Genomic DNA, 27,360 nt, shown 5'->3' on the forward strand with positions numbered 1-27,360 from the left:
TGGGCTTCAGGTCCCTCTTCTGTGCTCAGCTCTGGTCACCGGCCTGCCTCGGACTCCGGGACCGGGGACTGCACCAACCTCTTCTCCCAGCAAGGGGGCTCCAGAGACTGCGCAACCAGGAAGTCTGGTGGCCTGGAGCTTTGGTGGGTCCCTCCTCGGCAGCAGCTGGGGGCTGTGTGGGTGTCTAGGGTGGGGAGAAAGGTGGACATCAGAATCTTACGGGGGGGGGGGGAGTTGTGAGAAATGAGGAGTGCTGGGGATGGGAGCTGGATTCCTAGAAGAACTCACCAGGGGCTTTGGGAAGACTCGCAGAGCAACAGGACCCCTGCAAATGACAGGAGTGAGACTCGCGCACTCAGCCTTAATCCTGTCCCCTGGTACTGCCTAACTTTGGCTCTCACCGGTGCTAGAGTGAAGACAAGAGGCTATGATAGCATGCAGGAGGGTGGAGAGAAGGTAGCACAGTGATGGAAGATTCATACTCTGGTTTCTGAGAAATTGAGGTTGCAGTCTTGGCTTTACCATCACTGAACTGTGTGGCCCTAAGCAATTCAGTTAATCTTTTGAACCTCCGTTTGTTCATCTTTCAAATGGGATTAAGAGTAGTCCTGACAAGCTAAGTGTGTAACTCAGTGGAAGAGAGTTTGCTCAGGTTTGTGTGAAGCCCTTAGTTTGGTCCCCAGGACTGAAAAAAAGAATAGTCCTGACCTCATTGAAACATAATGAAGAAGGCTAGTAAATGTCAGTTCATAATGTAAGAAGTGATTTTTTTTTTTTAAGAAAGCAAGCACAAGAGAAGGGAGCTGAAAGCCCAAAGAAACCCAATTTTGGAAGAGTGTAACTTGGGTCATCTCTGCAGGACAGTGCCTTGGTAATGTCCAGGGCTCTAGGAAGACATGTCCTTGTGGCTGGAGGCATCTGGGCCTGTTGTTTCTCCTGGTAAGCATCTTTGTTCCTGAGTCCAGACCCTGGGTTCCTCTCCTCCTTTCAGAACCAGCCTTCTTTACTACCTGCATTCTGCCTTCCTCCAGAGCCCAGTGCAGAGCTCTTCTTGGTGTTGCTTGCCTCCTGGTCAGACTACCTCTGCCCAGGCTCTGGTTTCCTTTTTCTTTTTTCATTTTGCCTAAACGAACTTGAAATCAGGGTCTCACAGTTGCTTGGCTTTCTTGCTCATGAATAGTGCTCTACCACTTGAGCTACATCTCCAGGCTGCCTTTTTGCTGCTTAATTGGACTTGGAGTCACTGGTACCCAGCTCTGGCTCTGGTTTTTAATTTATGAATATACTCCTGTCCAGGTCGCCTCAATCTGGGTTTGCTGCTGAGGAGAGCTGCATGTCTAGTGCTAATCTAGCTCTGGCTTTTAAGACTTTGGTTTTATCACTGAAGTGAGCCCCCTCTGGCCGATCCCAAGGGGGTAAAGGTTAACATCTTCATTGGAGGTCTTGGTGGACAGGTCTCACCAGTCCTAGAGCCCATAAAACCCTAGAATCCCTACACATGAGCTCTACCCTTTAGGGTAAAGAAAAGCTTGCAGTTTCACAGCCAGAATGCTTGGAGAATGGAGCCTGGATAGAACCAGACTGTCTTGTGTCTCTTTTGGGCTTAGACTCGGCAGTGGAACTGTGGGAGCCAGACACCCAAGATGCAAGCAGCCAGGCCCAAGGAGGCAGCACCTTCCTTAGAGAGGATTCCAGGATGCCTCCATCTGCTGGGGGCCCTTTGGGCCTGCGGCTGGAAGCAGCAGAGCCCACTGCCCTGCTTACAGAGCCCACAGGTGAGGAGATTCTCTTTATTTGCAGGGAATAGGGGCTGGAGTAGGAGGGAACAGGTAATGTGGGTCCCTTTATTTTTATAATATCATGGCTAGGTCCAAAGGCTTGAGGTCAGCTAGACTTGAGTGATCTGAGCATGAATTTTTGTTTTCCTCTCAGTTTTCTTATTTGTAAAATGACAAGAACAATTATAGTGTCAACAGTGCATAGAAAGGGCTCATACTATTCCTAAGACGAAGGGCTTTAGTGAATGAGAACTGTTCTTATAATAAAGAGATAAAACCAGACACTGCAGTACAAGCCTGTACTCCCAGCTACTCTGGTGGCTGAAGCAGGAAGATGCTTGATCCCAGAAGTTCAAGGCCAACTTAGGCAACAAAACAAGACCCCATCTGAAAAGAGAGAGAGAAAAGGGAGTAAGAGAAAATAGACTGTATGTAATGAAGGGAACTGAGTGCCCAGGGCAGTTACTGAATTGGAGAGACCCTTGAAACTCTTCTCTGAATCCAGAGCTCCGTCCACAAAAACGGAAAAAGGGGCCAGCCCCCAAAATGCTGGGGAATGAGCTGTGCAGTGTGTGCGGGGACAAGGCCTCTGGCTTCCACTACAACGTGCTGAGCTGTGAGGGCTGCAAAGGATTCTTCCGCCGCAGTGTCATCAAAGGAGCTCGCTATGTCTGCCACAGTGGCGGCCATTGCCCCATGGACACCTACATGCGTCGCAAGTGCCAGGAGTGTCGGCTTCGCAAATGCCGCCAGGCGGGCATGCGAGAAGAGTGTGAGTGCTTGGCATGGGGGGTGGGGAGGGAGAGACTGATGAGACAGAAGGGTGGCAGAGATGAGGGCAGATATCTGCATCTCTAAACAGATTGAACTCTCTTCCTTGCTTTTACCCAACACTCTCTGCAGTTCTAGAGCTCGGACACACACACACACACACACGCACACACGCACACACGCACATCCCCCACCCCATTTTTGCTTCCCTCCCCCTCCTTCTCCCATGCTCACATCTGGCCCCGTCCTTAGGTGTTCTGTCAGAGGAACAGATCCGTCTAAAGAAACTGAAGCGACAAGAAGAGGAACAGGCTCAGGCCACATCTGTACCCCCAAGAGCTTCCTCACCTCCCCAAGTCCTGCCGCAGCTCAGCCCCGAGCAGCTGGGCATGATTGAGAAGCTGGTGGCCGCCCAGCAACAGTGTAACAGGCGCTCCTTTTCTGACCGACTTCGAGTCACGGTACTTGCCCGGCCTGGGGAGAGGTGGCTGGACCCGAGGCACCAGCTGGCTTCTCCATGGCCAACTCAAAGCAGTTCGCTTTTTCCTTCTCATCCTCCTGGGTAGCCGTGGCCCATGGCACCAGATCCCCAGAGCCGGGAAGCACGTCAGCAGCGCTTTGCCCACTTCACAGAGCTGGCCATCGTTTCCGTGCAGGAGATTGTTGATTTTGCCAAACAGCTCCCTGGCTTCCTTCAGCTCAGCCGGGAGGACCAAATCGCTTTGCTGAAGACCTCTGCAATTGAGGTGGCTGGAAAGAGCAAGGGATGATGGGAAAAGCAGAATGGGATTATCTGTCAAGGGAGGTGTGGGGGGGGGGCGGGGGGGAAGCACCAGATGTCTAGCTGGAAGAGCCCAACTCACTGGGAAGCAGGGATAGGGGAAATCAACCTTCCCTGGAAGGGCCATGCACCACCATGAGCCCTCCTCATCCCTTTCTGAGAGCTGCTATTTGTGTGCAGGTGATGCTTCTAGAGACATCTCGGAGGTACAACCCTGGCAGTGAGAGTATCACCTTTCTCAAGGATTTCAGTTATAACCGGGAAGACTTTGCCAAAGCAGGTGAGAGCTGAGCTGGCCGAGGGACTGGGTTGGGAGGACAGCTACTGTAGTCACCAGGCCCATTGTGGTTACAGGGCCATGAGCCTGAGGTTTTGGTGGTAGTAAAGGGAAGGCTCAGTCTGGTTTGCCAAAAGAGAAAATTGAAATGCTGATAGGCCTCTCTCAACTGCTCCAAATAGACCCTTGTCCTCTATTGTATTAAACTAAGTCTTTTCTTTCTCTTTCTTCCCTCCCTCCCTCCCTTCCTCCTTTCTCTCTTTCTTTCTTTCTTTCCTTGCCTGGGCACTAGCTCTAAGCTTCTTTGTGCTAAAGGCTAGCGCTCTACCACTTGAGCATAGTGCCACTTCCTGTTTTGAGTGGTTAATTGGAGATAAGTCTCATAGGAACTTTTCTGCCCAGGCTGGCTTTGAGCCATGATCCTCGAGCTCAGCCTCCCGAGTAGCTAGGATTACAGGCATAAGCCACCAGCTTATGGCTAAGCTAATTATTTTCTAACTGTGTCCTATATAATCTGGTGAGTTTATGGAAGCATCAGTTTAGGGGAGACAGAGGCAGACAGACAAATAGCCTTCATACATACTTTAACCAAACAAGAAGTCCACTAAAATCTGTGTTCACTCTTGTGGCTCTGGTATCATTTTTCTAAAAAAGATTTTATAGCTAGAAAAAAAATTGGAAACCACTGCACTAAACTACTTTCTTCCTCCTCCCCTTCTTCCTCCTCCTCTTCTTCCATCTTCCCTTTTTCCTCTTTATTTTCCTCTTCATGTGTGCCAGTACTGGGACTTGAACTCAGGGCCTTGTGCACTCGCTTGGCTATTTTGCTCTCCATTGGCCCTCCATTCCTTGAGCCACACCTCTACTTCTGGTATTATGTTGGTTATGTGGAGATAAGTCTCTTGGGTTTATTTGTCCTGACTGGCTATGAACCTCAATCCTCAGATTTCAGCTGCCTGAGTAGCTAGGATTATAGGAATGAGCCACTCGTGCCTGGCTTGCACTAAAACTTTCAATAGTGAACAAATTTTTTTCTGATGTGTTTTTGAAGGATCATCAGGTTTACTACCCCCTATTCTTTTCTCACTGTTTTTGATGAGCTGTAGAACTGCAGTTGAAACATGGCAGATGCTACAGGTATAAGGGAGCAGTGACTGTTTCTACCCTCTTCTTTTGTCTGTAGTATTGTCTTTAAGAACTGATTCACATGCTTGAAGTCTGATGCTTGCTTGGGGTTAAGCAGAGGAGGTTTTCTGCTGTTGGTAATGTTTGTGGTTGGGGGAATGAAAGATGGGAAAGGATGGAAGGCTGAGGAAATCCTAGAAGGACTAGAAATGAGGTTTAATAGGAGACAAAGTGGCTTAACAGCTGAGGATCTGTGGTTTGTTTGTTTGTTTGTTTTTTGGTCTGATCGTGGGGCCAGAACTCTAAACTCTGGGCCTGGGTGCTGTCCCTCAGCTCTTCAGCTCAAGGCTAGCGCTCTACCACTTGAGCCACAGTGCCACTTCTGGCTTTTTTCTTTTTGCTTATGTGGTGCTGAGGAATCAAACCCAGGGCCTCAGGCATGCAAGGCAAGTGCTCTACCACTGAGCCACCTTCCCAGCCCCAAGCTGAGGATCTGTGAAATATGGCAAACACTCCATTCTCAGGGCTGTGAGATCCTTGGTTCTAAGCTAGAGTTCATAAAACCCTCTCTGATTTCTGGTGACTTACTCCAGCTCGTGTGCCTCCTGTCCCAATGTGAGCCACCCAATGAGCTTTCTAGGAAAGTCTCCCTTAATTGAGGATAGAGCAGAGCTCTGTTGATTTCCATTGCTTTGTACACGAAGCATGGAGTGAATGTATGAGCAACTAATGGATGATTTGATGGCTTCTCCTCACTTTAAAGCCCAGCCCTGACCCCTTCTCTACTCAAGTACCTTTTCCCCAAATGGCAATTGTCCCAGAGCTCCTTAGTCTCCTCCTCCTTCAGAAACCTCTTCTAAACTCTTCCCAGTTCCAGTCCTTTGTCAGCGTTTCTGGACTTGTGCTATCTTTTTTATTTTTTCTGTCCATCGAGCTGCTTGAACCCAGGGCCTGGCACTGACCCTGAGCTTTTTCACTCAAGGCTAGTATGCTACCACTTTGAGCCAAAGAGACACTTCCAGTTTTTCTGGTGGTTAGTTGGAGAGTCTCATGGACTTTACTGCCTAGGCTGGCTTCAAACTGTGATCCTCAGATCTCAGCCTCCTGAGTCGCTAGGATTACAAGTCTGAGTGACCTGCACCCAGCTTGTGCTATCTTAATCTGCACCTTCTTAAAGACTGCTTTTTTTCTCTCTCTCTTTTTATCTGTTGGGGAAGGTGGGGGGAGGCTCCAGACATCCTGCTGGGAGAGCCCAACCCTCCCTTCCCCCTTGCCTCCTTCCTTCCTTCCTTCCGTCTTTCCTTCTCTCCCTCCCTCCCTCTCTCCTTCCTTTCTTCCTTCCTTTCTTTCTTCCCCCTCTCTCTTTCTCCTTCCTTACTTTCTTCCTTCCTTGATTCCTTCCTGCCTTCCCCTCTCTCTTTCTCCTTCCTTCCTCCCTCTCCCTTTTCTTCCTTCTTTCATTTCTTCCTTCATTTCTTCCTTCCTTCCTTCCTTTCTTCTTCCCTCCCTCCCTCCCTTCTTTCTCTTCTCTTCTCTTTCCTCTGAAACAAATTTTCACTTATAGCTCAGGTAAGCCTTGAACTCTCCACTCAGCTGGGATGACAGGTATGTACCACCATATCCTGCTATAAGTTGGTGGGTTTTTTGGTTGTTGTTGCTGTTGTCAGTCATGGGGCTTGAACTGTGGGCCTGGGTGCTGTCCCTTAGCTCTTCAGCTCCAGGATAGCACTCTACCCCTTGAGCCACAGGGCCACTTTGTTTTTCTGGTGGTTATTGGAGATGAGTCTTCTGGACTTTCCTGCCTCGGCTGGCTTTAAACCATGATCCTCAGATCTCAGATCCTCCTGAGTAGCTAGGATCACAGAGCCGCCAGCGCCTGGCTACTTCTGGCTTTTGCTGATGGATTGGATATAACAATCTTGGGAAGTTTTCTGCCCAGGCTCGCTGTGAACCACAATTCTCAGATCTCCTGAATAGATTATGATTATAGGCATAAACTACCAGGACCTGGGTTAAGTTCTTTTTTTAAAAAAAGAACTTTAAAGCAGGTTTATCTGTCTAACTAAATACTTACTTATTTATTTTGTAGTGCTGGGGATTGAACCCAGGACCTTGCATGTATTAGGCAAGTGCTTTATCATGTGAGCTTTCCCATGCTCCTCCACCAACCTTGTCTTTGTTTGTTTTTTTTTGTTGTTGTTGTTGTTGGTTGTGGGGCCTGAACTCTGGGCCTGGGCGCTGTCTCTCAGCTCTTCAGCTCAAGGCTAGTGCCCTACCACTTGAGCCACAGTGCCACTTCGGGCTTTTTCTGCTTATGTGGTACTGAGGAATCAAACCCAGGGCCTCATGCCTTCAAAGCAAGCACTCTACCACTGAGCCACCCTCTCATCCCCTGTCTTTGTTTTTGAGATAAGGTCTTACCACTTACTTTGCTCAGATTGGCCTCATATTGGTGATCCTCCTGTCTTTACCTCTGGAATAGCTGGGATTATAGACATGTGTCGCCACATTGGCTATTTAACCAGTTTCAATGTCACTGTATTTAACTTTCTTATTTCCTCTGTGAGGCCTTGGGGAAAAGGACGGTGCTCTACTTTGTTAGGTCTCTTTCCCCTTTGCATTCACTACTGCACATTGTGAGCAATAGATGGCCAATGATGTGGACTGATACCATTTGAAGTATTTACCTGTTCAGCTTTAGCAGACCCTTGTATGCATAACTCCATCTTAGAACCTTTTCTGTAGTTGTACAGAGGGGCTTTTGGATATATGTTAGAGCTTTGTTAAATTGGGTTTGCCCAGTCAACACATTAACACACTTGATAAACATCAGGGTAAAAGAACTTCAAGAAGTGACTAAGAAGTCTCTAGGGGCCAAGTGGTTGCTTAAAATTAGTCTGAGAAAGCAGCCTAGAAAACTGTGTGGGGTGCAGAGACCGACTATGGGAGAAGTATCCTCTACAGGCCACGGCCTTATGTCATGTTGATGTTAGTTGTTTTCTCTGAAGGAAGACTGGTTCCATTAAATTTCTTGCTTAACAAACACCTACTAAAATACCACATACGTCACAAGTATCCCGAAGACTTTATGAGGTAGGTTCTATAATTATCTCCATTTTGCAGATGGGAAAACCAAGGCCCAGAAGTTAGTTTGCCCCAAGTCACATAAATCCCAGCATTTCTTTACAACAGAGCCAGGATTCAAATCTTGACATTCTGGCACTGGAGTCTATAGTTTCAGCCACATTACTGAATTCATCCCTCTAGGATGTGACACATGAAATGTTATAACATTTTACATTACAAAGTATGAATGAGAATATGGTATGTATAATTTATATTTTTTCTTATAGTAAGAAAACCCCATATTGTGCAACTGTATTGTTGGAAAGTTTCTGGGGGTGGGGGGAACTTTTGCATTCTTGACTGGATAATTGTGTATGGGTAGAAGTATGAAAAGACTGGAACTTGCAGCTGGGTGCCAGTGGCCCATGCCTATAATTCTAGCTACTCAGGAGGCTGAGATCTAAGGATTTTGGTTCAAAGCCAGCCCAGGCACAAAAATTCTTGAGACTCTTATCCCCAGTTAACCTGCAAAAACCATAATTGGAGGCATGGAGCATCAGTCTTGAGTGAAAAAGAAAAAGAATGAGAGTGTAAAGCTCTGAGTTCAAGCTCCAGGTTTTTTTTCCTCTCTCTTCCTCTCTCTCTCCCTGCCCCTCACACTCAGAGTGTATTTTGCAATTTTTTTTTTTTTTTTTTTGCCAGTCCTGGAGCTTGAACTCAGGGCCTCGGCATTGCCCCTGAGCCTATCTGTGCTCAAGGCTAGCAATCTACCACTTGAGCCACAGCGCCACTTCCAGCTTTTTCTGTGTATGTGGTACTGAGGAATTGAACCCAGGACTTCATGGATGCTAGGCAAGCACTCTACCACTAAGCCACATTCCCAGCCTCTTTCCCAATTCTAACAAAACAAAACAAAAAACAAAACTCTGTGTAAACTGAGAGGCTGGGCTTTTGTTCTGTTCTGTTTTTATACTTTTGCTACTGAAAGCCTTACCAAGTTAGGTAGAGTGATATCAAGTTCTGTATCAAAAATAGACAAGAGAATTCTGTCGATGCTATAACGTGATTCTATACTGGTGAAAATAACCTTTTGTTTCCCCTCATCCTTTTTTTGTTTCCCTTATTTAAATCCTTAGTGTCCTTTTCTCATTCATGACTCTCTGTATTACCCCAATCAATAAATTTGTGTGTGTGTGTGTGTGTGTGTGTGTGTGAAAAACCATTATCTCCAGTATTCAGATAAAACTGTTTACCAGTTAAAAAAAAAAAGGGGGAGAGGGGAAAAAAAGGCAGGGAGGCAGGCACTAATGGCTCATACCTGTGATCTTAGCTACTCCGGAGGCTGAGATAGAGGATTGTGGTTTGAAGCCAGATCAGGCAGGAAAATCTATGAGACTCTTCTTTCCAGTTAACCACCAAAAAGCCAGAAGTGGAGCTGTGGCTTGAGAAAAAAAAAGCTCAGGAACAGTGCCCAGGCCCTGGGCTCAAGCCACACAACCAGCGCAAAATTAAGGGGGGGACACCATGGGGGGAGGAAGAGGTGCGCTTCTTTATAAACAAGTAATAAATGCCTCTATTTCTAGAAATATGGAATTCTTGAAAATTCTAACAGAATTTAGCCAGGTAGAGTGTACACCTATAATCTCAGCATTCAGGAAACTGAGGAGGATGGAGAGTTCAAGGCCAGCCCAACTACATAGTAAGGCACTGTTATCAAACCAAACCAAATCAAACCAAAAAAGGACAAGCAAAACAAAGCAAAATGAAAAATATTCTCTCCTCAAAATAGTTACTGTTTAATTCAGTACCTATATGCCAGAACAGTGTTAAGATCTCTGTATGCTTTATAATTTAATCATCACAACAATTAGCTAATGTATTTCACAGCAGAGGCTTAGAGAGGTGAAGAAACTTGCCCTTACATAGCTCTCTGGAGACATCTGTGAGTTCCTAGGGGCTCCTCCAGGTGAGAAGTTGGAGGAAGTTCCTGCTGTTCCTGTCACTTCCTTTGTTTCTTTCTAGGACTACAGGTGGAGTTCATCAATCCCATCTTTGATTTCTCCAGAGCCATGAATGAGCTTCAACTCAATGATGCAGAGTTTGCTTTGCTCATTGCCATCAGCATCTTCTCTGCAGGTGCGCAGGAGGGACAAGAGGGAAACTGAGTAAGAGACTTGCATGCAAGAGGGCTGCAGGCCCTCCCCTCCCCCAGGGCAGGAATAGTGGGAGTGAAAATCCACGCTGTGTTTTTTAGCCAAGTGGGAGAGGTTGGCTGGGAGATGTCCCTAACTTTGAGTTGTGGGTATGGAATTAAGAACCCTGGCCAGATCTGCTCCTCAATTGTGTTGGTCACCTGTAGACCGGCCCAACGTGCAGGACCAGCTCCAAGTAGAGAGGCTGCAACACACATATGTGGAGGCCCTGCATGCCTACGTCTCCATCCACCACCCCCATGTGAGTCATGTCATCCTGTCCCGGTGTCCCCTTCCCCTTTCCCCTCTGCTCCTTGGGTCCCATTCCCTGAAACATTTTCCCTTCAAGCAAGTGCCTCTTGGCCTTCATCTAGTATGGGCAATTATCCATGTCTCCCTAACTTCTCTGCCTTTGCATCTCCTTGCCTGAGAGAACCAAAGACCACACTTGTCCCTTTTCTTTCCTTAAGGACCGATTAATGTTCCCACGGATGCTAATGAAATTGGTGAGCCTCCGGACACTGAGCAGCGTCCACTCAGAGCAAGTGTTTGCGCTCCGCCTGCAGGACAAAAAGCTCCCCCCGCTTCTCTCAGAGATCTGGGATGTGCACGAGTGACTCTTCTTTCCCTCTGTGTTCTGGGCTGCGTGGCTGGAGGACCCCTAACTGCCTCCATGGGGTGGGACAGACTGAGAAGGGCAAATAGTCCTGGGAGCTAGGTGAAAGAGCTTCTCAGTGGCTTTGGAGAGTGTGTGTGTGTGTGTGTGTGTGTGTGTGTGTGTGTGTGTGTGAGTGAGGGGGGGAAGGTTGTTAAAATGATGTTTCATCTGATGACAGTATTAACCCAGTCAAGTGGATGAACCATGGGCCACTTTGCATAAGGTTCTCCAGCGCCCTGCCCATTCTGCCTTCACCACTTCCTGTTTTTTTCCCCCAAGGGGGACCTCAAAAGATATTCTCCACTGTCATTCTGCAGCTTGGCCATAAACGCCTCGGGGCTGGTACTTGAAACAGGAAGACCGAGATAAATACAGAGAGAAAAGAATTTCTGCATTAAGGCTGAGGACATGGCTATAGAGGAGGAAGCCTGTGTCCTGTAGGATCCGCCTCCAGACTCAGTCAAGGCTGTCAGTAAGAGGGAGCCTCATTTCACAGTTCCACGGCGCAGTCTTGATAAAAAACAAATGCTGAGGCTTAGCCCTAACTTCTCCCCGGATGATGGGATAGGTGGGAGCGGGTGGTCCTTCTCTGGGCAAGAAGGGGTTGGAACTTCAGAGCTCAGCTGTGCACCTCACACACGTGAATAATGTCTGCGTTTTTCCGTTGGCGGATGAAAGAGGACACACAACCTGCAAGACCTAGGACCAGAAAAATCCCTCCTCCCGGTCCCCAGACCCTGCAGGACCAGAAGCCCCGGAAGGGCAGCGGTGGAGTGGGGACGGGAGGGGGGGGAAGTTGCCCTGAGCCGCGGAGCTCTTAAGAGACTTGGACTCCATTTCCCAGTGGGCACCGCGGCACCGCTCACGCCCTCCCCTCCCCCGTGGTGCGCTCCGGTGTAGGTGATAACGCAGTCCCCGCCCCCAACCCCGCCACCCAAAATTGGTAGGCTCCGTCGGCCGGGTATTCGGCTCTCCAGTCCCGGCGGGCGAGCCCTGCCAAACAGCGCGCGCAGGGGGGGGGGGGGGGAATGGAGCCAGGTGAGCTTTGACGAGGTGGATATAAAGTGCTCGGGGGCAGTTTAATCCAATTTCAGATTAAAAGGTATTTCGTTAAAACGGATCTGTGATCATGGCCAATTAAAATCTCTCTGAGCAACCGAAACAAGCGATATTCCTTTTGAGTTCTCCCCCCTTGGCACCCGGCGATGCTGGGCTGGCCCAACTCCTCCCAACTCGTACCCACTCCCTCACTGATAGGTGTGTGCAGAAGCTGCCTCCCTCCAAAGATCGGACCCACCTTTCCGCGCTCCTTTTGGTACGACCCCTCTCCCCCCCCACCTCCGCGGTGAATGGTACGGCCCCGGCCCCCTCAGCCTCCCCCTCCCGCACCGCAACGGAGTGGTACGCGCCCCCCCCCCTCCCCCGAGCCAGACGCGGAACTGGCGCCCGCTGACAGCGGCGCCTCGCGGGGGCAGAGGCACGCTGGGCGGGCGGCGAGGCGCGGCGCGGCGCGGGCACGTCCCGCTGTGGCCTGGCAGGTTCCTCGAGACCCGGGAGGTAGGAGAGTCCAGGCCGGGGGCGGGGGTGGGGATCCTAAGCGTGTATTTGAAGGGAGGGGGCGGTCCTGGGGAGAAGCGGCGTCTGCGAGGAAAAGGGGCTTCGGGAGCAGCGGGTCTTCGAGGAGGCCCTGAGGGGACGAGAGGGGGGCGTGGAGTCCGCGGGGGTCCGAGGAGGGAGGGGGCGCGGCCCGCGGTGGGGCCGCGGCGGCCGCCGAGGGGGCGCGTGCGGGCCGCGGGCGCTGGCACCGCTCGGCCCCTTTCCTGCCCGGCGGGCGGCGCTGGTTCCGGGGCGGGGGCGGGGAACTGTCCAGCAGGTGAGGAGGCGGGCAGAACTGTCCAGCCCCGGGCCCCAGTCGGCACCTGCACCTGGCGTGTGTGCTGGTGCGCGTGTGCATATGTGTGTGCGCGCGTGCATGCGTGCGTGGTCTTATTTTCGGCTTGGATTTCGAGATTCACGTTTGGTTCTTATACATGCATGCACACATACATAAATACAAATATTTCATGTTTCACTATTGATCAGCTAAAGAGTGCAGATACCAACTTCTTCTTTTCCTGCACCTGCTGGCCCTTCCATCCTCACGCATCTAAATTCTTCCTCCTTTTCCTGTGCTCCTCCTTCTTCCCCAGCCCTACCTATCTCCAGCCTTATTGCTCCAGTTCTCCCTCAAGCTGGACCAGTCTGTGCTGATGAACTTGCAAGGTCACTGCCTGGGGAGGGGGAGGAGGGGAGAAGAGTCTCCCGATGTGCTCACGTCAGCAAAGATGTCATATCACCCTCAGCTTGGGTTCCTGTGGTTTTAAGGAAGATCCTGTCCCCAAAGAGGGACAGACCCCAAAGGGTTAGCTAGCAAAGGCTAAAGGTCTGTGGGATCTAGAGGTGGATGGTGTTGTAGGACTTCAGCAGAAAGGTATGCATTTTTAACGACAGGATGCCTTTGGATTAAATGGGGACAGCAGCTAGGGGCTCTGCATTAGTAAACATGATTGAGGCAAGAGGTTATAACCTGACTGGTTATGAAGACTTATGAAGATAGTATGAGTTGTAGTTGATGTTAGAAGAATTAGAGTCTGTGGGACAGGAAAGACCAAGAAATGGGAAGAAAAGGCTTGGTTAGCTCTGCAGCCTGAATAACTGAAGTGAGTGTCCATTGGTGAGATGCGAATTGTGGTTGATAAAAGCTCCACTGGAAGCTAGGATAGTCACAAGATTCCAGGATCCTTATAGTTCTAGAAGGAAAAGACTGTTGAATGTAATGACTTGAGTCAGGATAAAGGGTGGGATCCCACCAATTACTGGAGTGCCTAATTTATTAATAGGAGGTTCTCCAGGCCCCATCTTGGAGACTTTAGCTAGAAGGAATTTCTACTTTTCAATGTAAACTTACATTCTTAAGACAGGCTAACGCTCTGGTCCTTATAGAACCAGAGTGGTACTTTAAGATACTTTGGCTCTCACTTTAGACATTTCAACATAGTTCTTTATAGACTGAATTATATTTTCATCTACATTGCATTTTAGGTCTCCATTCCCTCCCTTTTTTGTTCTGCTTAGGAGGAGCTGAGCTCAGCTCTGCCCTATGCTCTGCAGCATGCTCACAACTCTAGCAGTTGGGAAAACCAAAGGACTGTTTGGGGTCATTTAACAGTGGTGGCCCTCAGAAATGAGTGTGTGTATGACAAGCTTGGCAACTTGGTGTTGAGATAACTCTAGCAAAAGCCACAATTGGGTCAAAGTATAAATGAACAGCAGATGGGGGAGAAGATAACCTAATTCTTAGCAGGTACTGCCAGTGGAAGGCGTGTCTTCAGGTTTAGGGAGAGTGAATTGCTGTGGGCCCTGGCCAACTGGTGTAGCAGCTGCTAGCACTGTGCGGTCACCAACAGGGGAGGGCCTGTGGCTCTGCTATAAATAGTGCTGGGAGCCAGAGTCGCTATGGAGACACAACTGAATCCTATTACCTGTGGGTCCTCTATTGGGAGCAACGGAAAAGAGGGAGCATATTTTGAGGGCACCAGAAGTGTTGTAAATAGGTCTTGTTTATTATTAGAGGAGAAAAAAAGATAGAACTTCTACTCATTCTCTAAATCAAATAGAGCCTTAGCAGACAAAGAGGATATATATCTGTGTGTATGGGAGTATACACAACAATAAGTGAAGGAGGGCTGGGAAGGTGGCTCAGTGGTAGAGCGCTCGCCTTGCATGCTCAAAGCCCTGGGTTCGATTCCTCAGCACCACATAAGCAAAAAAGAAAAAAGCCGGAAGTGGCGCTGTGGCTCAAGTGGTAGAGCGCTAGTCTTGAGCTGAAGAGCTGAGGGACAGCGCCCAGGCCCAGAGTTCAGGCCCTATGACCGGACCCAAAAAAAAAAAAAAAAACAATAAGTGAAGGAGATGGATGTATGTGTGTGTTTGAGTGTTGACATACTGGGATACTTTATGTGTACAGTAAAGAAGTTCTCAATGTGACCTCTGTGCAGAGCATAGAGACAGAACACTGGAGCACTGGAGATAGCCTTTTAATGTAGTGAAATATTTTATTTACAGAAGCATATAGAAACCTAACAGGAACTTATAGATGATTAAGATCATATAAGCGTTTGCTAATATTAGATCTATAGTTTAGAAATCCCTCTGAATACTTGTCCCTTCCTTGAAGAAATCCTAGTATTTTCAGTTTCTACTTAATAAGGCGGAGTAGGACAAGGCATCTTCTGTAAGTGTGGTTTGCTGATTCTGATTCCAAACTAGAATAGAGAACTTTAGGTTCAGCACCAAGGGCAGAGCTCATAGCAGTAGCCACCCTGACCCCTTTCTTGATGGAAGGGAGAGAAAAGTGGTTGAGATGGCTGTTAGGGACATTCTTCACATGAGATCACAGGAGCTGGAATAACCAGCTGTTGTTATTGTCTGAGTGCAATTAACTACAAAGTCCACATGGTAGATTCACATCAAGCTTGATGCAGATTGTTGAAACAGAACTATTAGATTTCCACCTAGATCTAGAAGTGCTGATTAAAAAATCCCATTTGGATCACCTCTGGAACAGTCCTGAAAGTGACTTAATTTTTGTTATAATAACTAAGTCCATATTAGACTGCCTACATCTTTTTGTTGTTGTTGTTGTTGTTTCAGAAACAGAGCCCTAAGAGATAGGTTTGGGAATGAACAAGTCGGTAAGAATGGGGTTTCATGGGCCAAAAACTCCTTGTGCTCCTTTTGCAGTGCTAGAAATTGAACCCAGGTCCTTGTACATACAAGGCAAATGCTCTGCCACTGAGTTACATCTCTAGCCTACTTGATATTTGGCTTAGAAGCTCATAAGCCTAGATGCTCACTAGACAAGGCAAGTGTCAAGTTCTCCTATCCTTAGTACTAACGTAGAAGTCCTTCCGACCTGTGACCCCAGTCAGGATGAAATTGAGAGCAAGGATGATTCCCTAGGCACAGCAATGGATCTTATCAATACTCTTTTTTTCCCTATTAAACTTGAATTTTCAGATAATATCAGAATTCCTCCTGGAAATGCTGACTCCTTCCTAGCTCAGACCACTGAAGTTTCTCTGAGATGAGATGAACTGATGAATTGGAGCCATGGTGCAAAAGAAGAAATTCTGCCCTCGGTTACTTGACTATCTAGTGATTGTAGGGGCCAGGTAACTAAAACTTGATATTGTCTTGTCATCTGGGACAGCCACAGAGCCTTCAGTTATTCTCCTTCCCTGTTTTCATGTTACTTTGCGTATCTTATTCTTCCATATTATTTTACCCTGATGGAAACATCAGTGCCAATAGCGAAAACAGCATAAGTTGAGTGGGTTGAGAATTTCGTCTAGAGAAAAATGAAAAAAACTCTATACTTATATCTCTCTGAATTTGAGCAAATATGTACTTTTTTTGGTATGTGTGTACTGGTACTAGTGCTTGAATTTAAGGCTTGGGAACTATTTCTTAGATTTTTGTTGTTGTTGTTCAAGATTGGTAGACTGGTGCTCTGCTACTTGAGCCACAGTTCCATTTCTGGCTTTTTGGTAGTTAATTGGAGGTAAGAGTCTCACAGACTTTCTTGCCTGGGCTGGCTTTGAACCATGATCCTTAGATCTCAGCTTCCTAAGTAACTAGGATTACAGGTATGAGCCAACAGCGCCAAGCCAAATATAAACTTTAGATCCAGTTTTCTTACTTTATTTTTATTTATTTTTTTGGGGGGGTCCGGTCGTGGGTCCTGAACTCTGGGCCTGGGCTCTGTCCCTCAGCTCTTCAGCTCAAGGCTAGCGCTCTACCACTTGAGCCACAGCGCCACTTCCGGCTTTTTTTTCTTTTTGCTTATATGGTGCTGAGGAATCGAACCCAGGGCCTCAGGCATGCAAGGCAAGCGCTCTACCACTGAGCCACCTTCCCAGCCCCCCTTATTTTATACATATGTATCATATATTATGTATTTATTATATACTTATATATTATATATAACATGTATATAATATATATATGGGTACATCGTGTTTCTTTTCTATCTCCAGATGATCTTTTGGTAATTTATTAGCTAAAATACTTCAGAAGGGTTGTGATTATTTTATTATCAAAACTCTTTTTTCAGAATATATGTCTTCATGACCATGCAGATTTTTTGTAGCCTACCTGCTAACCATGGCAAGGAGTAGCCACACTTTCCAAAGTCCAGCAGTTAGCTTAATTTATCCAAGAGAGCATTTTGAGCTTTGTTATTATTTTTAACTGTGGTTAAAATTTGATAGTATGTTCTAACCCGCCAGACTGCTGAGTTTGCCTTTATGTCCTTTAGGCACCCAAGCAGCGATAGTGTAGCCCAGACTCCTGAACTGCTGCGGCGATACCCACTAGAGGATCACGTGGAGTTTCCCCTTCCCCCGGACGTAGTGTTCTTCTGCCAGCCAGAGGGCTGCTTGAGTGTGCGGCAGCGGCGCATGAGCCTTCGGGATGATACCTCTTTTGTCTTCACCCTCACTGACAAGGACACTGGAGTCACACGTTATGGCATCTGTGTTAACTTCTACCGCTCCTTCCAAAAGCGAATGCCTAAGGAAAAGGGGGACGGGGTAACAGGGTCCCGTGGAAAGGAAGGCATGCGGGCTACCTGTGCCCCAGAAGAAGTAGGTACTGAGATCTCAGAGAGTGGCTCATCCTTGCAGCCTCCTAGTGCTGACTCTACGCCTGATGTGAACCAGTCTCCTCGGGCCAAACGCCGGGCCAAGGGAAGCAGCCGCTCTCGCAACAGTACCCTCACATCCCTGTGCGTGCTCAGCCACTACCCTTTCTTTTCCACCTTCCGCGAGTGTCTCTATACCCTCAAACGGCTGGTAGATTGCTGTAGTGAAAGGCTACTGGGGAAGAAGCTGGGCATCCCGAGAGGTGTACAAAGGTAAGATTTGTTACTCATGTTTAGAAGAGAGGGGAAGTATTTAGAGATTAGTTATGATTGGGCTTCTTCAGGTTGAGGTCCTTTAGACCACTGTAAAGATGTTTTGCCCTGCTAAGCAGAAGACAGCTGTGCAATTAGGCCACCTACCACAATTTCTTTAGAAGTAGTGTTCAGGAGTTTTCTGTTTGGTGGCACAACATTGGGTCCTTCCACATATACATTTTGTGTGTGTTTGTATGTGTGATGGTCCTGGGGCTTGAACAACATTGTGTCCTTCCATATACACGCATATATACATACACACACATATATACATACACACATATACACACATACACATATATACATACATATACACACATACATATATATGTATGCATATACATACGTGTGTGTATGTGTGTGTGTGTGTGAGTGCTGGTCCTGGGGCTTGAACTCAGGCACTGTCCTTGAGCTCTTAGGGCTCGAATCTATCACACTATCACTTGAGCAACAGCTTCACTTCTGGTTTTGTGATGGCTAATTGGAGATAAAAGTCGCATGGAGTTTCCTGTCTGGGCTGGCTTTGAACCCTGATACACAGATCTCAGCCTCCTCCATAGTTAGGATTATAGGCATGAGCCACTAGCACCTGGCAATGTACACATTTTCATACTTATTCTTCCTCTTTTGTGTGCCCTCTGGACCCAACTGAGCTGAACAAGTGGGTTTTTCTAATGATAATCCTTTTCTGGTTTTCATCATTATATCCTCCATGGTTATATTGGGTGGCAGTAAAGTATCAGCTCCTGATGCTTGAGTTTGGTTCTTGATGTCTATTCCTCAGAGATACAATGTGGCGAATCTTTACTGGATCACTGTTAGTGGAAGAAAAATCAAGTGCTCTTCTTCATGACCTTCGAGAGATTGAGGCCTGGATCTATCGATTGCTGCGTTCCCCAGTACCTGTGTCTGGGCAAAAGCGAGTGGACATTGAGGTTCTACCCCAGGAGCTCCAGCCGGCTCTGACCTTTGCGCTTCCAGATCCATCTCGATTCACTCTCGTGGATTTTCCACTTCACCTTCCTTTGGAACTTCTGGGTGTGGATGCTTGTCTTCAGGTGCTAACCTGTATCCTGTTAGAGCACAAGGTGAGAGGGTCAGTTTTATGGGCCTTTCTAGCAAAAGAGCTGTGCAGTATGACAGAAGCTAGAACATGAGCTCTGAGTCAAAGGGATTATATCTTTTTCATATTTTCATTTCTAGGAGGTAACATGAGACCAGCAGATATTGATAGTTGTGGGTTGAATTGAGGTACTGGCACTGTGTGGAATGTGTTCAGAGGGCTTGCACTCAGATATCCTTAATCATACTAATCTACTTCAAAACAGTAGTTTTGTTTCAATGCATGCTCCTGGGATGGGAGTGAAAGAGCTAGAGAGGTGGTGAATCAAAGGACGATTACTACGGGGCTGGGTTGGGGAGTGGCAAGCCTGGTGCAACATGGAACATTGGTGATTGTGGCAATGAAGCTGCAACCGTAGGCACAGTGAGGCAGAAATTAAATTGTAGTGCTGGAAGCTGTTTTCTCATGCTTATTGTTTTGTGTTAATTCATCTTTACCGCAGGTGGTGCTACAGTCTCGAGACTACAATGCACTTTCCATGTCTGTGATGGCGTTTGTGGCAATGATCTATCCCCTGGAGTACATGTTTCCTGTCATCCCACTGCTTCCCACCTGCATGGCATCTGCAGAGCAGGTGAGTCTCAAGATGTCTTCTGATTTTCTCACCTCCATCTTCTTGAGGGAAGGGTCCAATACCCAGAGAACCTGTAAGTCAGTACTGGTCCTCAACTCCTTAGCATTTGCAAAATCTGATGGATTTGAACTGAACTGGTAACAACACTTAATACTTTTTATGGTTTGGTTGTTGTTTTTTTTGGTAGTACTAGTGTTTGAACTTGAGGCCTTGAATTTGTTTGCCTTTGCTTGCATGTCTGATGCTCTGGCACTTGAGCCATGCCTCCAGTCCTGCTTTATGCTGGTTATTTTGGAGGTGGAGTCTTACAGACTTTTCCTTCTAGGCTGGCTTTGAACTGTGATCCTCTACATCTTAGTCTTCTGAATACTAGGATTATAGACATGAGCCACCGGTACCTGACCTTTCATTTTTATTTATTACAGTTAATGATAGATAATGATTGTAGACTATTTGCTATGTGTCTTTAGGTTTTCTATAAGATACAGAATATGCATTATGCTACCTTTCTAAAAATCTGAAAAATTCTGGATTTTGAAATACATGGAACCTTAAATGTTTTTTTTTTTTTTTGGGTCCGGTGTTGGCGCCTGAACTCTGGGCCTGGGTGCTGTCCCTCAGCTCTTCAGCTCAAGGCTAGCGCTCTACCACTTGAGCCACAGTGCCACTTCTGGCTTTTTTCTTTTTGCTTATGTGGTGCTGGGGAATCGAACCCAGGGCCTCATGCATGCAAGGCAAGCACTCTACCACTGAGCCACCTTCCCAGCCCTGAACCTTAAATGTTTTGCTAAATGGATTGTAGGTCTGCATTTCCCTATCTAGAAAATTGCTAACTTGATAAATGTTCATGATAGGTTTTGTCTTTGTTTCTTATCTTCTTTGTCCTCTTTACAGCTGCTGTTGGCTCCAACTCCATACATCATTGGGGTCCCTGCCAGCTTCTTCCTCTACAAACTAGACTTCAAAATGCCTGATGACGTATGGCTAGTGGATCTGGACAGCAATAGAGTAAGGTTCTTTTTTTTTTTTTTGGTCCAGTTGTGGGGCCTGAACTCTGGGCCTGGCCACTGTCCCTCAGCTCTTCAGCTCAAGGCTAGCGCTCTACCACTTGAGCCACAGCGCCACTTCCGGGTTTTTTCTTTTTGCTTCTGTGGTGCTGAGGAATCAAACCCAGGGCCTCATGCATGCAAGACAAGCACTCTACCACTGAGCCACCTTCCCAGCCCTAGGGTAAGGTTCTTGGCAGAGGCATTGGCAGAGTAAAAATGGGATTGTGCTCTAGATCAGGACTGCATTTCTCCCTTTTCTAGATGATTTCTATTGTGTGCTCTATTGAAACAATGTTTTTCTAATGTTTTTATTGGCCAGATAGGCCCTTGGTTAGCCTTCAGAGAATTATAGGATTTAGTTTTGCCAGTGTTAAGAGCTCCTCCTACATTCTCTAAGAGAAGTAGGGCAGTTATATATATATAGTAGAGAATCATTCCATATGTAGTGTAGGTAGCCTCCTATATGCAGTATATGGTTTTCAATAAGAAACTTTTCCAGTACATGCAGGGTGCTTGTGACTCCCACCTGTAATCCTAGCTACTCAGGAGGCTGAGATCTGAGGTCACAGTTCAAAGCCAGGTGAAGCAGGAAAGGCTGTGAGATTCTTACCTCCAACTAGCCACCAGAAAACCAGAAGTGGACCAGTGGCTCAAAGTGGCAAGGCACTAGCCTCGAGCATAAAAGCTCAAGGACAGCATTCATGCCGAGTTCAAGCCCCAGGACTCAAAATATTTTCCAGTACAGACTTTAAAAAATTCCATTAACATTTTTCACTGTGAGTACCTTAAAACTTTAGTAGAACGAAGGGGCTGGGAAGGTGGCTCAGTGATAGAGCGCTTGCCTTGCATGCATGAGGCCCTGGGTTCGATTCTTCAGCACCACATAAGCAAAAAGAAAAAAGCCAGACATGGTGCTGTGGCTCAAGTGGTAGAGTGCTAGCCTTGAGCTGAAGAGCTGAGGGACAGCGCCCAGGCCCAGAGTTCAGGCCCCACGACTGGATCCAAAAAAAAAACCAAAAAACTTTAGTAGAATGCCCTAATATGTGTTCATTGTTAAAGTCCAGGAAGCAAAAATAAATGTAAAGAAGAAATAAAGAGCCATAATCCTGTTACCTAGAGATCCTCAACGAAACATTTCTTTCCAGATGTGTGTTTATCATATGTATATATGTATCTTATATGTGTAGTTATAGAGTGTAATATGTATATGGCATATATTAAATCTAGTTATGCTTATTACTTAACATGGAAATGAAGCCTGTGAACATTTAATTATAAGGTTATACCTTTACTCTTTTCTCTGGTATAGGTGATTGCCCCTACTAATGCAGAAGTGCTACCTGTCCTGCCAGAGCCAGAGTCATTAGAGCTGAAAAAACACTTAAAGCAGGTAGGTGATGAATGAGAGAAAAGGTGGAGTAAGAGATGTAATAGGGTAGCTGAGGAAAGACAGTTCTAGCCAGTTTCTTTTCAGGCTTCCTGTGGTATAAGATTTCTTTACCTTAGATGGACTAAGTAGAAATATATCCTAATTTGGAACAACAGGATGAATCTGAGAAAGATTTCTTCTACTTTATTGTATGCCCTATCACCCTATAATGCTTGTAATGCTGTGTAAAACAACCCTTTACTTTCTATTTCTTGCTATGGCTGCCATTCTTTATGGCCTTGGAACATTCTCTCAGTCTTTTTTTTGGGGGGGAGGGGTCCAGTCGTGGGGCCTGAACTCTGGGCCTGGGAGCTGTCCCTCAGCTCTTCAGCTCAAGGCTAGCGCTCTACCACTTGAGCCACAGTGCCACTTCCGGCTTTTTCCTTATGTGGTGCTGAGGAATCGAACCCAGGGCCTCAGGCATGCAAAGCAAGCGCTCTACCACTGAGCCACCTTCCCAGCCCCTCTCTCAGTCTTGTAAGGTGGGAATTGGTAGTTTGGTCACTCTAGCTTCTTTTATGTTATCTTCTTTCATCCCAGTGCCTCAAAATTCCTTTCTTTGAGTAAACTCTCATATCTATTTCTCTTTGATTTTCTTCTTCTCTTGCATGCCAAACACAGTACTTGAAGGTAAAAATGTGACAAGGCCCCATTCCCTTTTCCTGCTGTATGTGTTTTATGGGACCACCAGTAGATAGACTTGTCCTTATTTTTAGGAATCCTACTCTCATTTGAGCGTCTTTAGAAACCCTTTTCTCTGTATTGTCTGAAGTATTCTGTAGTCCCTCTAGATGGTATCTTACTTGAACTGAATTGGGTCATTTTGTATCATCCTTCTCACTGGCTTGCTTCATCACTGCTGATGTAATATGATATCTTGTTGCTGCAGAGTCTGGTGAAGATTGCAAGTTCAGAAAGTTCTCTAGCTGTCCTTGCTATGTTTTTGGTCTTGATGACTAACGAGAGGGAGAGGTTGATTTGGGAATTATGCTGATTTATTATTTTAAATGTTTGTAGGAGCTAAGATCTTTGGCTCTCTTCTGTATACCCCTCCCTGCTTCTCAAAGTATGTCCCTGAACCAGCTGCATTAGCATCATCAGAGCTTGTTAAAAGTGCAGAATCATCTCCGATTTGCTGCACTAACAACATCCCGGGTGATTTCTGTGCTCACTAATATTTCAAAGACACTGCTAGTCTCTACTAGTGTTTTACAAACTGCTCTGGGGAGTTTCTTAGGGGCTGGCTTAGGTTGAGAGTACTGAGCACTTGAGGCTTTTGTTCCTTAAGTCCTTTAGAACAGCTTGGTTTTTATAGTTTAGTTTAAAAAATTGAGTTGAAAATAGGTGTGCTGGACTTTAGATCTGATGCAGTTGCCTTTAGCTAGGTGGCCTTGAGATGGAGGGCTATGTAATTTTAACTATTTTCTGAACTATATTTTCTGAGCTGTATTTGGATTCTTTTTTTCAAAGATGATGGTTTTGAAATGGGTTAGCCACAATTTGCAGATAAACAGAATTCTTTGTTGAGAACTTTTTGAGCAGAGAGTGTGATGTAGAAAACCAACAAAGCTCTTTCCTAGGAGCTGAGGTTGGCTAGCTGCCAGAGATCTGCCTTATGTGAGGAATGTCTTGTTCTACAGGCCCTTGCCAGCATGAGCCTCAACACTCAGCCCATTCTCAATCTGGAGAAATTTCATGAGGGCCAGGAGATTCCACTTCTCTTGGGAAGGCCTTCTAGTGACCTGCAGTCTACGCCTTCCACTGAATTCAACCCACTTATCTATGGCAATGATGTGGATTCAGTAGATGTTGCAACCAGGTGAGACCTAGCTAACTGTACAAATCATGATTTTTACTTTATTTTATTTTTGTCAGTTGTGAGGCTTGAACTTTTGGCCTGTGTGCTGTCCCTCAGCTCTTCAGCTCAAAGCAAGTGCTCTACCACTTGAGCCACAGCACCACTTCCAGTTTTCTGAGTGGTTTATTGGAGCTAAGAGTCTCATGGATTTTCCTACCCGGGCTGGCTTTGAACTGCAATCCTCAGATCTCAGCCTCCTGAGTAGCTAGTATTACAGGCGTGAGCCACTGACACTCGGCTACAAATCATGAATTCTTGACTTGGTTTCGTTGCACTCCTGACTCGAGGACAGACTACTTTTTGGAACTAAGGTTTTTTCCTTTATATTTAAATTTTATATATTTGGGTAGCTAGGCGCTGGTGGCTCATGCCTGTAATCCTAGCTCCTCAGGAGGCTGAGATCTGAGGATCATGGTTCAAAGCCAGCATAAGCAGGAAAGTCCAAATAATGTATATATTTAGTCATACTTGCTTTTCCTTAACAAATGCAAGAAGAAACAGCTGTTCTACTCAGAGGACTGATGATTCTTTACGATATCCTTAGTATTGGAAGCATGTTAAATGATGGTGTTGAGAGGTGATCTGAAGACTTTTGAGTGTGAGAATCCTTATTCATAGTGTATGGGTTTTGAGTTTTTCTCCATCCTCTTCTTCCTCAGAGTGGCCATGGTACGATTCTTCAACTCTGCCAATGTGCTACAGGGTTTTCAGATGCACACACGTACCTTGCGACTCTTCCCTCGGCCTGTGGTAGCTTTCCAGGCTGGATCCTTTCTAGCTTCACGTCCCCGACAGACTCCCTTTGCTGAGAAACTGGCCAGGACTCAGGCTGTGGAGTACTTTGGAGAGTGGATCCTTAACCCTACCAACTATGCCTTTCAGAGAATTCATAACAGTGAGTCTACCTGTCTTCCACTCTCACCACCCTCTGCCTTCATCCTCCTAACGGTCCTTTCTTTTGCTTGTTCTCTTGCTAATCTTTAACTTGTCCCTTATATTCCTGTTATGCTTAGACTTAAAAAAAAATCTCTCTTTTATGTGTAGCTTACCTTGTTTTCCTTACTGTTAACTATTCTTTTTTCCTCTTTGCATAGATATGTTTGATCCAGCCCTGATTGGTGACAAGCCAAAGTGGTACGCTCACCAGCTGCAGCCCATCCACTATCGAGTCTATGATGGCAACTCCCAGCTGGCTGAGGCGCTAAGTGTGCCACCAGAGCGTGACTCTGACTCTGACCCCACAGATGACAGGTGAGCGGGCCCTCACACCAGCCCTTCTTCAGCATATAGGAGAAAAAAAAAAATCTCACAGCAGTTAGGTGTCAATCTTGGAAGAGTTGACTGGTTTTCTTGACTTCCTTACTTTATCTTGTTCCCTGACCTTCAATTAAGTGTGGTCCCCTTTTTGTTTTCCCAAGCAGTATTACAGACACTTTTGTCTTCCCCTTTCTAGTTTTGTTGGTTTGTTTTAAAAGGGAAGGAGTGACATTGTCCAAAAAGAAATGTACTCTTTACCTGCCTTATATAACTGCAACCCCTCTTACATCACCTTTATAATAACAATTTAAAAAATTCAAAAACATTCTTCACAGTGGCAGTGATAGTATGGATTATGATGACTCAAGCTCTTCTTACTCCTCCCTCGGTGACTTTGTCAGTGAAATGATGAAATGTGACATCAATGGCGACACTCCCAGTAAGTGTGCTTGGGAGACTGGCCAGCACTGGGCAGGGTTTGGAGTTTTGATTATCGAGTGGTCTGTATCTGTTTCCCCTGGCTTTCGGCAGATGTGGACCCTCTGACACATGCAGCGCTAGGGGATGCCAGTGAGGTGAAGATTGATGAGCCACAGAACCAGAAGGAAGCAGAGGAGCCTGGCCCAGACAGTGAAAACTCTCAGGAAAACCCTGCACTGCGCTCCAGCTCCAGCAGCAGTCCCAGTACCATTGTCCACGGAGCCAACTCTGTACGTGAACACTAAGAGGGGAGGATCGGGGAGAGCCACTGTTTGGGATGTGGGCCTCATTACTGTTAGCTGTTAATTTGCCTCTTTCTTCACAATTTTTCTATCCTCCTCTCCATAGGCTCTATGGCTTAGAGCCTCTGAAATATATTTTTGACCCAAGAAGGAGATTACTGGGCTTTCTTTAGGGTATAGCCATGATCCATCTTTGTAGTTTGTGAGGACAGGGACCAGGGGTTCCACAGAGATATTTTCTCTGCTAGGGATCTGACAGACCTGGTCTGGCCTGGCCAAAGTGAGATTGAACACAAGGTGACTACTTTTTAATTCAATGTGGCCCTTAGGAACCTGCGGACACTTCGGAGATGGATGATAAGGCAGCAGTGGGCATCTCCAAGCCTCTCCCTCCTGGGCCTCCCAGCACGGGCAAATCGAATGTGGACAGGCATCAGACAGAAATTGGAGATGGGTCAGTGCGCCGGCGAACCTATGACAATCCATACTTCGAGCCCCAGTATGGCTTTCCCCCTGAGGAAGATGATGATGAGCAGGGGGAAAGCTACACTCCCCGATTCAGCCAACATGTCAATGGCAATCGGTGAGAGCCTGGGGATCCCTTCTAGGTGGGTGACTGAAGGACCTCACTGCTGTGACCCTGGGTGAGGGTTAATCATAAGTCTGAGAAGGCTGAATGCTCTCTCCATCCTGCCATCTCCTCAGGGTAGTGCTTTGATCCAGGGGCTTAGGAGTTTGGGAAGGCAGCAGCAACTGTGGTATAGCATAGGCCTACTCCCAAGATTAGGTACCCCTGCCTGGGCCTCACAGGTGCCACTGTGCATTCAAGGGCTCAAAAGCTGCTGCGGCCCAACAGCTTGAAGCTGGCAAGTGACTCAGATGCAGAGTCCGACTCCCGAGCAAGCTCTCCTAACTCCACCATCTCCAACAACAGCACCGAGGGCTTCGGGGGCATCATGTCTTTTGCCAGTAAGTGCCTTAATCTCTTTCATTCCTCTCTTTTATTTTTTCTGCACTAGGGATGATGATGGCATGCATTGCTTGGAACTTGAGATGTGGGGCTGCGTTGGCATTACTAAGCACTAATTCAGGTCATTTGGAAGACACTGAATAAAGTATTTATAGATGGGGCCACTAAAGACAGCTAAATCCATCATTATTGTTATACCTGACAGTTTAGTCTGCTTCAAGCGAGATAACTGAGACGTCAACTGAAAATTAAGTATTAGATTTTAAAAGTCACACACTTAAGCCGGGCGCTGGTGGCTCACGCCTGTAATCCTAGCTACTCAGGAGGCTGAGATCTGAGGATCGCGGTTCAAAGCCAGCCCGGGCAGGAGAGACCGTGAGACTCCTATCTCCAATAAACCACCAGAAAACCGGAAGTGGCGCTGTAGCTCAAGTGGTAGAGCACTCGCCTTGAGCTGAAGAGCTGAGGGACAGCGCCCAGGCCCAGAGTTCAAGCCCCACGGCCGACAAAAAAAAAAAAAGTCACACACTTAAACATGTGCTTTATGGAAACAGTCTGACCAAATTTGATCTAGATATATATCTGATATGTTCTCTTAGTGGCAAGGAACTTTTATGAACACTCTTTGAAGTTTTTATGAGATTGATTTTTATGCCTCGAGACTATTTCTGGCTTTGACGGAGAGAAACTAGGAGCTAGAGAGAGCCACCACAGGGGATGACTGTGACTAAGA

The 27,360-nt window shown here is 46.7% G+C and overlaps 2 protein-coding genes across 20 annotated transcripts in view; both read left to right on the forward strand.

The window, feature by feature from the left end:
• On the forward strand, positions 1-11,810 carry Nr1h3 (nuclear receptor subfamily 1 group H member 3). Of its 4 annotated transcripts, none has more exons than XM_042676060.1 (10): positions 1-143; positions 781-939; positions 1,608-1,775; positions 2,284-2,550; positions 2,802-3,010; positions 3,116-3,295; positions 3,511-3,610; positions 9,821-9,934; positions 10,158-10,252; positions 10,461-11,810. In XM_042676060.1, exons 2-10 carry the CDS (start codon positions 897-899, stop codon positions 10,605-10,607), a joined length of 1,323 nt encoding a protein of 440 aa, XP_042531994.1. In that variant the 5' UTR covers positions 1-143; positions 781-896; the 3' UTR covers positions 10,608-11,810. The 4 variants fall into 4 exon arrangements, with proteins under 4 accessions (XP_042531994.1, XP_042531992.1, XP_042531993.1 ...); XM_042676058.1 differs by having other exon boundaries at positions 785-939; XM_042676059.1 differs by having other exon boundaries at positions 860-939.
• Positions 11,811-11,947: 137 nt separating this feature from the next.
• Madd (MAP kinase activating death domain) overlaps positions 11,948-27,360 on the forward strand; it is a 46,646-nt gene continuing 31,233 nt past the window's right edge. For 6 of the 16 annotated variants that reach the window (XM_042676574.1, XM_042676576.1, XM_042676577.1 and 3 more), the window contains exons 1-14: positions 12,129-12,205; positions 15,707-15,861; positions 17,007-17,603; positions 18,430-18,733; positions 19,211-19,342; positions 20,237-20,350; positions 21,701-21,781; positions 23,461-23,639; positions 24,338-24,573; positions 24,773-24,929; positions 25,271-25,374; positions 25,467-25,645; positions 25,987-26,240; positions 26,487-26,626. In XM_042676574.1, coding sequence (XP_042532508.1) covers positions 15,800-15,861; positions 17,007-17,603; positions 18,430-18,733; positions 19,211-19,342; positions 20,237-20,350; positions 21,701-21,781; positions 23,461-23,639; positions 24,338-24,573; positions 24,773-24,929; positions 25,271-25,374; positions 25,467-25,645; positions 25,987-26,240; positions 26,487-26,626 — 2,539 coding nt within the window. In that variant the 5' untranslated portion in view covers positions 12,129-12,205; positions 15,707-15,799. Of the gene's footprint in view, positions 11,964-12,128; positions 12,206-15,706; positions 15,862-17,006; positions 17,604-18,429; positions 18,734-19,210; positions 19,343-20,236; positions 20,351-21,700; positions 21,782-23,460; positions 23,640-24,337; positions 24,574-24,772; positions 24,930-25,270; positions 25,375-25,466; positions 25,646-25,986; positions 26,241-26,486; positions 26,627-27,360 lie in introns of those variants that run through there. The other 10 variants (XM_042676580.1, XM_042676582.1, XM_042676583.1 and 7 more) reach the window with 3 other exon arrangements.

The sequence above is a fragment of the Dipodomys spectabilis genome, unplaced genomic scaffold (assembly GCF_019054845.1).
Source record: "Dipodomys spectabilis isolate Male_0828 unplaced genomic scaffold, ASM1905484v1 ptg000030l, whole genome shotgun sequence".
In the NCBI taxonomy this organism is placed as follows: Eukaryota; Metazoa; Chordata; class Mammalia; order Rodentia; family Heteromyidae; genus Dipodomys; species Dipodomys spectabilis.